General features: G+C 36.8%; 1 protein-coding gene across 5 annotated transcripts in view; it reads right to left on the bottom strand.

Annotated features, from left to right (window-relative positions):
• The window catches only part of EGF (epidermal growth factor), a 198,747-nt gene that overhangs the window by 61,160 nt on the left and 124,146 nt on the right, over positions 1-13,441 (bottom strand). For all 5 annotated transcript variants that reach the window (XM_077476716.1, XM_077476717.1, XM_077476715.1 and 2 more), the window contains 3 exons: positions 9,829-9,996; positions 4,730-4,846; positions 257-382 (listed from right to left, as the gene is read on the bottom strand). In XM_077476716.1, the coding sequence (XP_077332842.1) occupies positions 257-382; positions 4,730-4,846; positions 9,829-9,996 (411 nt within the window). The remainder of the gene's footprint in view (positions 1-256; positions 383-4,729; positions 4,847-9,828; positions 9,997-13,441) is intronic.

The following is a 13,441-nucleotide window of genomic DNA, read 5'->3' on the forward strand; positions in this document are numbered from 1 at the left end:
TGATTAACTTTTTAATGCTACAAGACTCATTAAATAGGGCAGTGCAGGCAGGACAAAGTCCTGGAAAACCAGCAGCAACTAATAATCCTCATTTCAACAGTTAACAGTAACCAACTCAACGAAAGATAATTGCTGACTAATTGCTTTTATGCTTCAAAACATCAGACAGTAACAGGTGGTAAAGTGTGTTTGTAAAAGACACTCCATTCACCCATGAGCAAAGACTCCAATGCGAGAACTGGATATATTTGCTTACCTGCGCACTGAAGGCCATTTCCATGGAAACCATCTCTGCATCGGCATATATAACCACCCTCCATGTTGATACACTCTGCATTGTGTGGGTCACAGGCATCAAAGTGTGACAAGCATTCATCAATATCTAAAGTAAAGCATCAAGTTAAAAACAAACAAGTGTTCACACTTTCTGAAATACCTTGATTATACAAATGCCATGACTCAGAACTCTCATTATTAGTTAAAAAAATATTTCGTCAAAATAATATATTGCTCTATCTACATCTATCTACATTAGGACTCATAGATACAGCCGTTTCTGGTCATATAGTGTAAATTCAGGCGTATTTCCCTGCCAGGGTGTCCACGGGTAACATGTACAGCTGCAAATAAAAGTCAATGGGATTGATTTACTAAAACCTGAGCATGCAAAATCGGGTGCAGTTTGCCAAGAAACCAATCAGCTTCCAGGTTTTTTTGTCAAAGCCTAGTTGAATAAGCTAGAAGCTGATTGGCTACCATGCACAGTTACGCCAGATTTTCCACTCTCCAGTTTTTGTAAATCAACCCCAATGGCATCTACGGGGCTATACGTATTTATACGTAAGTAACTTGCAGAAACGCGCATATGAATATATAACTCTGGATGCAAATTTCTACCTCCAGAGTTGTAAGTCTGTATGCATGTGGGTGTTTTTGCAGGTACTTGGGTATACATGCTTATAGGCAGGTATGGCCATTGACTTCTACAGTATAGGTGGTTGTACACATTATCTTTGGGCTCCCTGGTAGGGAAATATGCTGGGATTTATACCATATGGCCAGATACAGCCATGTGCATGAGTCCTTACAAGCAAATGCCTTTATAATCCTTCTGACTGCAAAGTATATAAATTAAGGAGATGAGTGGTGGAATGTGGTGTCCACTTCTTCACCTTCTAGTTTCTACTATTATATCAATAATGTGGCAGCTGTTTTTTTCATTGAGACATCAGAGGGAGGTTGAGGGCTGTCTGTTATTGGTCTATGTAGATAGAGGTGCGTGATGTACAATAAATTCACCTGTGCCAAGAATATATGTGCATAACAAAAAAAGTTAGTCAGAGTTTACATTCCACAGTGATGCATGTTTAAATAGTAGGAGATTTGTGCTGTATTTAAAAAGAGGTGTCACTTATGTATGCTTAATATAAAATAGTAAAATTATATTTTACACTAGAAATGTTCATACAATATTAATTACCATGGACATATGCGGCAAGCAATGCTATGCCTTTTCATAATAGCCAAAAAATGTAGCATTTTTATATACACAACTGTTATGGTTAATGTCATTCAGTATGTAGGTCTAAAGAGCAGTTCTCAAGGATTCAGGCATAAGACTGAACAAAGGAAAATCTTTTTAAATCTTGCATAATAACAATAATGATAATAATTATAATAATAATTTGCATTCAGTCTTGATTCATTTTTACATTGTCTAGCCTTTACTGGAAAAATTACATAATATACCCAACACAACATAAATATCTCATCTGGTAACCATATGCCTAGATACTTTTTTCATTCATATTTTTATGTAAGGCACAGAACTCTGTCCATAGTTGCCAAGATCTGAGAATGACAGCAAACTACAATTATACCAAGGCATATATATATATATATATATATATATATATATATATATATATATATATAGTCAAGATAACAAATATATTGTAGGAAATTAATGCAGCTTTCCAAAATGCAGGCAATTTTACTGTAAGGCCCATGCCAAATTGGCGATCTTGCTCCTGGTGACGATTTGCTTGTGTCAGAATAGCTACAAAATGCTGAGAAAATTCTCACCTGTTTCCACATGTCACTCATTTCCTGGCTGGATGAGCAAGGGATCAATCCCTTGCTGACAGAATCGTAGCAGAATGTAACTCGCCAGCAACAGACTGACACCTTGCTTATCTGGTCACAGAAGGTGAAGTATATAAAAACAGGGCAGTATTTGCTCTGCCATGTATAGTGATCTAATAACCAGCAAGTTGTCACCAGTTACAGGATCAATAATGTGCCGTGGACCTTAGAGTTGATTGGTGTTCAAAATTGGAGACATTGCTGGGGACACAATTTTCCAGGGACACATTTTCAAAACCAGAGCATGTCCTTGAAAATGAAAAACTGCTGGCAATCGTGTTGTGTCTTAATGCGCTACGTGATACAAAAATAAATCCCCATTACACAAGCCAAGATATGTTGCTGAAATATTGTAAACAAACATCTAGGGGTTTGCTCAAACCATGTCAATCTGTATATATCAATGAGGGCTCAACGCAACAGCATATAGAAAACAATCGTTGTCTATGTTCCCTGTTCACACCATAATGCTGCTGCATTGCGGTGAATAGCAAAAAACTGCAGACACATACATTACACTGTGGATAAATGAAGTGTCATTTTGTAACACTTTGATAAAGTTGAAAAAAAAAGAAAACAGTGTGATGCAACCACACGTTGCACCACCCCTCACCCCTACACAACACAACCAACAATGGGCCTTTAAAAGGAAATACTGTAAAATGCACAACAATATTGATGTTGAAACTATGGCTCCACTTTTCTGTAAAGAAGCTAGAATGCTTATTCATATTCTATTCTGTAATTTGAGATAATCAATGTAAATACATCTTAATTAAAGTCAAAATAAGTAATATATTGACAAGACGAGATAGCCAAAATACAAACGTGAGCATGCAAATATGTATTCTCAGCAGAAATATGTTCCTTTCTGTTGTCCTAATGAATAAGTGCAGCGTCACTGTGTGAAACGCATCTACCTGTACCTGTTTGCCTGTCCTGTGGTGTTATTAATGTTATGGACTACAATAAAACGATTCATCACTACCTCGGTGTGCAGCCATCCATTCCTTTTATCATTTCCAGCACTGGTAGGTTATGCCACGTACACACGACCGGACTTTGACGGACTGGGTCCGGCAGACAATCTGACGGACTTTGCAGCTGAGGTCCGCCGGACTTTCAAACAAACGGATTTGGCCACACACGATCACTCCAAAAGTATGTCGGATTCGAACGTGATGACGTAGAATAAGGAAGTTCGTAGCCAGTAGCCAATAGCTGCCCTAGTGTTGGTTTTAGTCCATTGGACTAGCACACAGACAAATGGATTGTCCGTTAAACTCTGAGTCCAGCGGACAAATTTGAAGCCAGTCTTATTTCTAGGTCCGCTGGACTTTTGGGAAGTCAGGCCCACACATGATCTAATTGTCAGACAGACTCTGGTCCACCGGAAAGTCGATCGTGTGTACGCGTCATTAGTGTAGGAGTTTTGTGTTGGGCCTTTGGTGCAGGGTTTGATGTTACAGCAAACTTTGTCTGTTATCTCCCACTAAATGAGCAAAATATACTATATGATCAAAAGTTTGGGGAAAGTTGACCAACACACCTATTTGAAAACTGTTGGACAACCCAGTTCAAAACCATGGGCATTAGGATGCAGCTTTCTCCTTTACAGCTTCACTCTTCCAGGTAAGCTTTTCAGAAGATCTTGGGATGCGTTTATGGTCATTTGTGCTCATGTAGCCAAAAGAGCATTTTTAAGGTACTGATGTTAGATGAGAATATGTGGCTCACAATTTGTGTTCCAACTCATCCCATATTTAGAAGAGCTCTTTGTAGATGACTGAAGTTCCTCCACACCAAACATTTCAAACCATATCTTTTAGAACCTGCCTTTTTTGTTGGTCTGATGATCTGGTGTGATATACACATACTTTTCACCATATAGTGTTTTTGAAATGGCAGTGAGTATAATTCAATTGGAAGTTATTAACAACATAGCTGAATATGACGCGTGTTACAATATCCTGAGTCATTTACATGCTGAAATTAAATGTAAGCTTAACATTGAGATTAAGATTTATAAGTGTGATAAGTGTATATTTGTGCAGTAAAACTCCTTTTTTGCCGAAAACAATCCGTCATGATTCTCTGGTGCCAAAACACCCTTTTCAGAAGCCATAAAGAACCTCATAATGGTTGTTACAATTGGTCAGAACTGGGAAAACTGTCCACAAAAACACAACAGATACATAAAAACATCTTAAACCTCATAAAAATTGTTACAATTTGTCAGAACTGGGAGAATTGTCCACAAAAACACAACAGATATTAAAAAAATATTCAGTGAGTTTTCAATATCTACATTTACAAAAACTGAAATGTCAGTTTCAGCTGGACGTATGGTTTATATCACATCATAATTCCTATAACAACAGAGATGAATGGGAGCTTGTTTTAAGCCCCAATGTAAATTCTTGCATATTCTGAGCACAGGGAATCTCCGTGAACCCACTGCATTTTACTTACATCATGGGTTGGGGGTGATTTATTACTTGACATACAAAAAAACTGAAAGGGTTTCATCATTTCTTTTCACTTGATTACTGCAGTGAAAATAAGTAAGTGATTTGATCATTACCATGACAGGACTTGCCATTCCCAGTATAGCCTTCCAAACATTGGCATCTTGGTCCATCTTCTGATGGCACACAGTAAGCATTGATATCACACGAACTGTCCCCACAGCCACTCTCATCTGTTTGAAGAACAAAGTTTATAGCCTTACATTTCTGCCAAAAAGAATTACAGACCCAACAGGTGCCTCAGCTATGTGACCTTTTTACATTACATTTTCAGGTCAATATGGATTATTCCTAAAATACTATCATGGCAGCTAGTTATTGCAGTGCATTGCCATCTATAGTTTCCAGAGACGCTTTTATTAGATTAACACTGTGAGTGTCTAGCTCAAAGTGGCATTGAAATAAACACAGATCTACAGATTAAGGTGTATTGTATTATATGCCTCAATGGCAAAACCATTGCATTTAATGATACCTAGTATAATAATGATACCTAGTATAATTAAAATTCACAAATTATATTTGATGCCTGAAATACAGCTAAAGACATAAGGGTTGATTTACTGAACGAGTTTAGGCTCTTCACTTAGCTTACGGTAGTTTATAAGGTGAACCCTTGACTACCCCAACGCGTGAGAGGGTAATAATTTTTGGTGCATCTATCCATGCTATACAGCATGAATAAACAAATATCTTGTTGCGGCTTTTGTATTTGGATAGTCAGCCCTGCTGGATGATTGCATGCAGTAGTTGTTCAGCAGAAAATTATGCAGCAGGCCACCTACTTCAATGGGGTCAGCAGGGCCATCCACTGAGCGAAAATTGGATGGTTCCTTAGGAACCATCCAAAATCTTTACAGTGTATGGCCCATATAAGACAATTGTGACCAAAAAAGCTAGAGAGGATGAATCTCCCTAGCAAGGACATAGAAAAGATAAAAACCCAAACAGGGGTAGTAACCCTTCCCAATTCCTTCTAAAACTGTAAAAAAAGTATTTGCTTTACAAGTAATAATCTAGTTTAAAAATTTGGATTACTTGGATGTATCTGGATACAGGTATACCACAAGCAAAAGAACAATGCCTGTTCAACATAATTGGTTTGAGCCAGTGACTGTTGAACAGTGACATTGGAAGCAGCATGAAAGTAAAATCTAGAACAGAAGTGAGGACAGCAGTGGTAGTCAATGTATATTTCACAATGTTATAGACGTTTGAAACTGAGCATATGAAGGAAAACTACATAAGAGTTTAATCTTTCGTGAAAACTATCAGTAGCCCCAGGATTATGTGTAAATCTAAACTTTTCCTGTAAACGTCAAGTTAGGCCGTCAAGTTAGGTGCCTTTTCTGAGCCTTCCTTTGTCCCTTTAAATGTGATGTGCAACCACACCGACCAGTAGCAGAACAGTCGCTGGGACATGGTGTATCCAAGTTTGGCTTTTTACTAAAAAGTCAAGATATGAGCTTAACTATATTTGTCTGTATCGCTGACTGTACTAATTATTTTGACATTCATTATTTATCATATCCTCAGTTGGAATTGCCTAGGATTATGTTAAATAAATGTTGTAAGAAACTTTTCTACATAGAGTTGACTTTATGTTAATTTTTTTTTGCAGTCAGATTATCTACTGTATATCTGGAGATGGCTGAGTAAAAGAAATATGTAAACTTTTTAATATCATATAATTTGTACACTAATCTTAAAGTAGATTTTGGATAGATTAAGCCACAACAGAAAGTGAGAGTAAATTCATACAAAGTGAGGGAAGTCCATGGTTGTCACCAGGGTCACCAGAATTAGAGTCCAAACTGGAAGATTCCAGCTCTATTCCTTTTCTGGCGACAACTCCTAATTTTGTCACTAAATAATTAAAACAACGGCAAGTGGACACGATGGTACAGAATCAGTGTGTAAGAGTTCCTTTACTTTGCTTCACATAAAGAATTTTAAGGCATATCTTGTTTTCTAGACTTTACAATAAAAGCCCCCACAGTACCAGCAACAAGTTCCCACCACTGCCAGAAATCATTCCCCTCCAGTGCCAGCATCAGTGGCCATTAGTGATGCCAGTAGGTGCTGGCTATCAGTGCTGCCCATCAATGCCCATCGATGCCACCCATCAATGCCCATCAGTACCCATCAGTGCCTCCTATCTGTGCCACTTATCAGTGTCCACCAGTACCACCGATCAGTGCCCACCAGTACCACCCATCAGTGCCCATGAGTACCACCCATCAGTGCCGCCTATCAGTGCTCATCAGTGCCACATATCAGTGTCATCTAATCAATGCCCATAAGTGCCGCCTCATCAGTGCCCATAAGTGCCACCTCATCAGTGCCCATCAGTGCAGCCTATCAGTGCCCATCAGTGCTGCCTCATCAGCGCCCATCAGTGAAGGAGAAAAATTACTTGTTTATAAAATTTACTGACAGAAACACTGGAAGCTAATTGGTTTCTATGGAGAGCTGCACCAGATTTTGCACGCTGTTGTTTTAGTAAATGAACCCCATTGTCCTTGAGAATTTAGTTATAGGTTGCTTGGGATAAAAAATGTTTCCTTTGATTTATAACAACTCAATTTAATGCAAAAAAAAAATCAGCACCATTGTTTTGCAAGCACCATATAATGTACAACTTCAAATAGCATGTGTTTCACCTAATATATGCAATGTAGCTTAAAAATATCTAATATGTTGTGATGGTTTTCAAACTACCTGCTCTGTTGAAAACTTTTTTTTAATGACATAATATTTATATTAGATTTATATAACTGTTTGATACTATATTATGTGATAATAATTAACACTTGGCACTAGTACCCCTTGAATTTTTTCTTTTTACCATACGAAAAGTGCATGTTTCGTATTAGACATTACTAACTATCAGGGTGGTCTATGGAAGCTGAGCCACAAAGTAATAACAATGGCTATGCTGAGAAGCATATTTGCGTATTCATCTGCAAGCTTTTTAATTTCACTGTAAATAAACAGAAAGGACTGTGCTAAACCTTCACACTACCGTGCTTACAGGCAAGCTAAAATAAATTGATTTCTTAAAATAAAATAAATGTGTAAACAGTTTATGCGAAAAAGATCCCTCTAACAAAACTGTAGGATAACTTCTCCAGAAATCTATTTAGCGAGTTTCAAAAACCCCAAAGACTCTTGTCATAAATTATGAATGGACATTACCGATTTTTATGCTGTTGAATTTCGTCTGTTTTGCGACATTTAAAAAAGTAAATAAAGAGCTAAAAATAATTGCTGCCGTGATTAGGACATTAAAAATACAGATAAGATTAATCTTTTCCGACAGTAAATGTATGAAGCATTGTGCTAAAAAATTTATTTCAGGTAGAAATACTAAGGACAGTTTACAAGATGTTTTTGACATGCAAGAAAAGATCCTCTATTGTTAAATATCTATAGCTACAAAATTATAAAAACAATTTAACTAATTACATTTTTTACTGCTATTATTTTAATATTTTACTACGTTTTATTAGTTTGCATTTTTTTTTTTTTTACCATAGTGATCCATATCTATTTAAAATATATCCAACAAAAATATGTTTTCGATACAGTAGGAAATGATTATAACCCCTATGATTTTTTTTTTTTTCTGTCTGTCATTGAGAACATTTTCCTTCACTCTCGCTATGGAGATATAACATGCAGTTTGAGGAAATCTCTCCAACGTGAAAGGAAATCCCTTTTGTCACTGGAGCAGGTGTCCTTATTGGAAGATTTACCCTCATCTCCTGTTCTAGCAACAACTGTAAAACTTTATATTTCCCATCGATTTCTGCCCTGGGGACAATGGTTTACCAAGACCAATAAAGAGGGTGATTCCTTCTCTCTCTCTCTCTCTCTCTCTCTCTCTCTATCTCTCTCTCTCATTTCCTTCTCTGGCTTTTCTTATTCTCCCTTTACTTCCTTGATATTCTATTAAAAAATAAAAAATAAAGGAAGTAGGCAGCTCCGTATTTCTTTTTGGTGTGATTTGTTTCTTAAAGTACAGAAAGAATGAACCCATACCTGACTTATTCTCTATATCGCTCTCTTGATTTTTTGTGGGGTTACAACATTAGTTTACTGTATAGAAATGTTGTATGGTATACCATTGGATATGCAAATGTCTATATACCAGTCTTGTACTGTTCTGTATATGCCTGTTCCTGAGCCTAAATAAAATATTTGCAAAAAAAAAAAAAAAAGTGTGATTCCAGATGGGGACAAAGACTGCGGTAAAACCAGACAGAGGTTATAATCCCCTGGTCAAAAAAAAAAAAAAAAGTTACATGTTAAAGTAAAATGGATACATGTTAAGCAATGCTAACTAGGACACTTTCAGGTAATGAACGAAATTTAACAATTGACTGATATTTATGTTTGATAATATGTTAAATAATAATAATATCACATAGAAAAATCTTCATCTCGTTTTAATTGGTTCATTATTAACACATTTTTGAAAATATTACCAAAAATGTAATTGATTCATTATTAACACATTTTGAAGATGTTATCAAAAAGTGTAATTAAAAAGCATAAACTAGAATTTGACTATAAGGCTATAAATTCAGCATGCTTTTTTGTCTTTATAAATTAATGGCAAAATTTATTCCTATAAAGGCATTCCCCACTTTTAAGTAAACAATGGGGTTTATTTACTACTATTTACTAAAGCTGGAATGTGTAAAATCAGGCTCACTTCTGCATAGAAACCAATGAGCTTCTAACTCTGGCTAGTTCAATTAAACGTTGGTAATAAAACGTGGAAGCTCATTGGTTTCTATGCAGAAGTGAGCCTGATTTTACACTTTCCAGCTTTAGTAAATAAACCCCATTGTGTACTTAAAAGTGGGTATGCCTGTATATATACATATATATAGATATCTATAAATATAGATATCTATATAGCTATCTATCTATATAGCTATCTATATAGATATCTATCTATATAGAGATCTATCTATATAGATAGCTATCTATATAGATAGCTATCTATATAGATAGCTATCTATATATGTCTATATATATATATATATATATATATATATATATATATATATATATATATGTCTAGATATATATCTATATATATATAATATATAGATATAAAACAAGAAATTAAAACATACTTTACCTGATAAAAATATCTCAGCAACTAACTCATTGCTGCCATGGGCACTCTCTTTCGTAACGTTCCCATAAAAGATGGTACTTAGCGGGCCGTGAGGGAAGGACTGGTTAAGTGTAGCTCCGTCGCTAACAGCTATGCCTTTTCTAGGTTCCGACGTGATGTCTGCAAAGGCTGTAACACAAAGAACCATCAAAACTTCATCTTAAACTAATTACGCAGTCATTAGGTTAGTCATTACCAAGCTTCACACTTTGGCTCTCTTTTTTTTATTATTGTTCTTAATATAAGGGGCATTATGTGTATAATAGGATCAAGAGGTAAATATAGACAGCTTGGGAGCAGAATTATGTTTTATTATAGTCAGGTGCTAGTCGACTGTCCCATAATTTGGTGCGTGTTTAACGATAAGCAGAGACTAAGTTTAAACTAAAGGCTGAATAAAAGAGAGTTACACTTCTAACAAGCGAACGCTCTCCACTTTGAACATGAGCCAGTGCTTAAGCCCAGGCCTTCAAAGAAGATGAACGAGGACACTCCCTCTGCACGCAGTGGTGCCAAGCCAGGATATCTGGACACATCACAAGTATTCTCAGATTAGATTGTCAGCACAGTAAAGCTTCCATTATGCTACATCAAGGCATCTAAAGCAGTTCTCTTCCCCTTTTCCATTCTTTATGTCTGGGCCAGAAATACAATTCAATCCATGAAGGGTATCAAAACAAAGTGGTTCTTCTAATTCCATCCTTCTAACACTATAAAAGATTAGGACTGCAATGTAGTTATGAGCGGCGCCGAAAAAACAATGACTCACTGGCGCATTATTGTCTATTTAGGGAGAACGTGCACAGGACCCACAGTGTGATAAAATGATAAGCTCACAAACAGAAAAACCCTCACAAAGGATACACCTGAATGCACTGTAAATAAAAACATATTTGGGGGAAGATTAAGTTAATCCCAGACTACCTGCTGTTGTTTTAGAGGCATTAGCAGTTTTTCCACGGCTCCGTTTCGTAAAGTCTTTATTGAACAAATGATGCACACGTAGTCTGCTCTCACACATCACCACCCTGACACCTTTTTATGAATGGAAAAGTGTTCTTCCTTACCAAGCTCATCAATGTCAGCTGTCAGGTCTCGATTTTCCAGGTACACTTAGGAACAATCTGTTGATAGCGCGGGCCAAATTTAGAACTCCCGCTGTAGAGGTGCATTTCTAATTTCAAGCATTTTAAGTAGCTCTTAACTTTTAGATTAAGTGATTTTAAGAGTTTAAAGGATAGAAAATGTTAACAAATGTTCCTCCGATTAGTTACAGCAACCGAGCATGCTGTGATTGGACCATTGATATACCAAGTAGCCCATTTATAAAAGGTCCAAAGGAAAAATATTGATCAATATTCACTGGTTATTAACTGGATGTTGATCATTTTCCTTTGGACTGTTTTTTAGGGGTTTTTCACACTATTTTGGGCTTTAATTTTTCTTTACCCTGGCATTTAATTCCAGCTGGAATTTTTTTTTTGAGAAACCTTCCTACTGTGCTAAGATCGAATGGTGAACATGACAATGTATACCACAATACAGCATACAACCGGGATATTTCTGATGTCATGTTACATTTATTTTTATTTTCCCAAAGAAATAAAAAGGTAAGTAACATATATGCAATATATATAATATATATATATATATATATATATATATATATATATACCATATTTATCGGCGGCGGCGTATAACACGCCCCCCAAGTTTAGGAGGGAATTTAAAAGAAAAAAACTTTTAGGAGGGAAGTTTAAGGAAAAAAACTTACATTTAAATGCCCAATAATGCAGCCTTGTCAGTGTCATTTGCAGCCTTGCATTGCAGCCTTGTCAGTCATTTGCAGCCTTATCAGTTATTTGCAGGCTTGTCAGTGACTTTGCTGTTTAAAAATGGCGCCGCCGAGATACAGAGCGAATGTCCTGTGTATCTCGGCGGCGCTCGGTAGTTCTCGGCCTTTCTGGGCTATTTTCGGCCATTCTCAGCGGCTTACGGCTTTCCGAAAGCCGCCGAGAACACCCGAATGAGGCCGAAAATACCCGAAAGCCGGCGAGAGTGGCAGAGAAATTTAGAAACGGCGGGGGATCAGCGTATAAGTTATATGTTTCACATGCAGTTATTATTAGACAGAGATTATCAGGATATGTGTGTTGGGACTAATAAATCATAAATTGCTCATTCATCACTTATTGTCATGTTGTTTGCAACTTTTCTTTATTCAAATACATTCACAATTCTTCGCTTCCCATGGCTTTACATCCAACATCAGTATCTGACCTCCCAAATGAGCTTCTGGAAGAATGGTCAAACGTTTCCATAGACACACTCCTAAACCTTGTGGACAGCCTTCCCAGAAGAGTTGAAGCTGTTATATATAGCTTAAGGGTGGGCCAACTCAATATTGAATCCTACAGACTAAGACACGGATGCCATTAAAGTTCATGTGTGTCTAAAGGCAGGTATCCCAATACTTTTGACAATATAGTGTACATTAAACAGGCATGGTTCACATCAGGAAACCTGCCCTGAAATACAATGCAGCCACCACTTGTGTACATGCAAGTAGATATGAAGTAGCGGCAAAGAGGCTGCAAAAGATCAGCATCACTAAAAGGCAACTTAAGCTGGCCATATAATATATAATTTTTTAATTCAATTTCCTTTAGATTAACCTTCAACTATATAGTGCAGGGACTTGCCTGCATACAAATTGAAAGGGTTTGTCTTTGACCTCATATAATATGGTATTATTTTGGTAAATCTAAAGGAAAATTGTACAAGAAAATTGTATAATGTATTTTCAGACTTAGGATAGAAGAAATATTTTATAAAAAAAAAAATTAATAATTAATTACTTATCTAATTTTAACCACTTGCTGACCGCCCTACGTACATGCACTGCAGGGTGGTGGCTCTCCTGTGCAAAATTATGTACCTATCTATAATTTTGCTCTTCCAGGTCTGTGGCACACACACACACTGCCTGTGACCAGCTCCCACTGTGATTGGACACAGCGGAAGCGAAGCCAAACAACGGGTCCCGTCCATCGTTCCCGAGAGCGGCAGAATGGCGGTCTGCCTATGTAAACAAGGCAGATCGCCATTCTGTGACAAGGGAAGACAGAGATCTTGTGTTTCTGCTAATGTAGAACACAGATCTCTGCCTTCTTACAGTTAAAGCACACCCCTCAAAGTTAGAAAGCACTCCCTAGGAACACATTTAACCCTTTGTGATCAACCCCTTCCCTCTCCACTAAGTGTCACTTAGTGTCCGATTTGTCCACTGCAATGTCGCAGTCCCGCTATAAGTTGCTGAACGTCACCATTACTAGTAAAATAAATAGATAAATACAAATTCCATTAAAATATCCCATGGTTTGTAGACGCTATAACTTTTGCGCAAACCAATCAATCACTATATTATAGTGTGCCGTTAATAAATTTGTTAAGTTTTGTTCTGTTCCGTTTCGTATTAGCCGTTAATTCGTATTTCGTAATTCATGTCTGAAATTCAATTTGGATTCGTACGAAATACGAATTTTATTATGTTAGTTAACTTTTCGTAACAGTT

This window comes from Lithobates pipiens, unplaced genomic scaffold (genome assembly GCF_037356315.1).
Source record: "Lithobates pipiens isolate NorthernLeopardFrog02 unplaced genomic scaffold, aLitPip1_a1.2 Scaffold_13, whole genome shotgun sequence".
Lineage (NCBI taxonomy): Eukaryota > Metazoa > Chordata > Amphibia > Anura > Ranidae > Lithobates > Lithobates pipiens.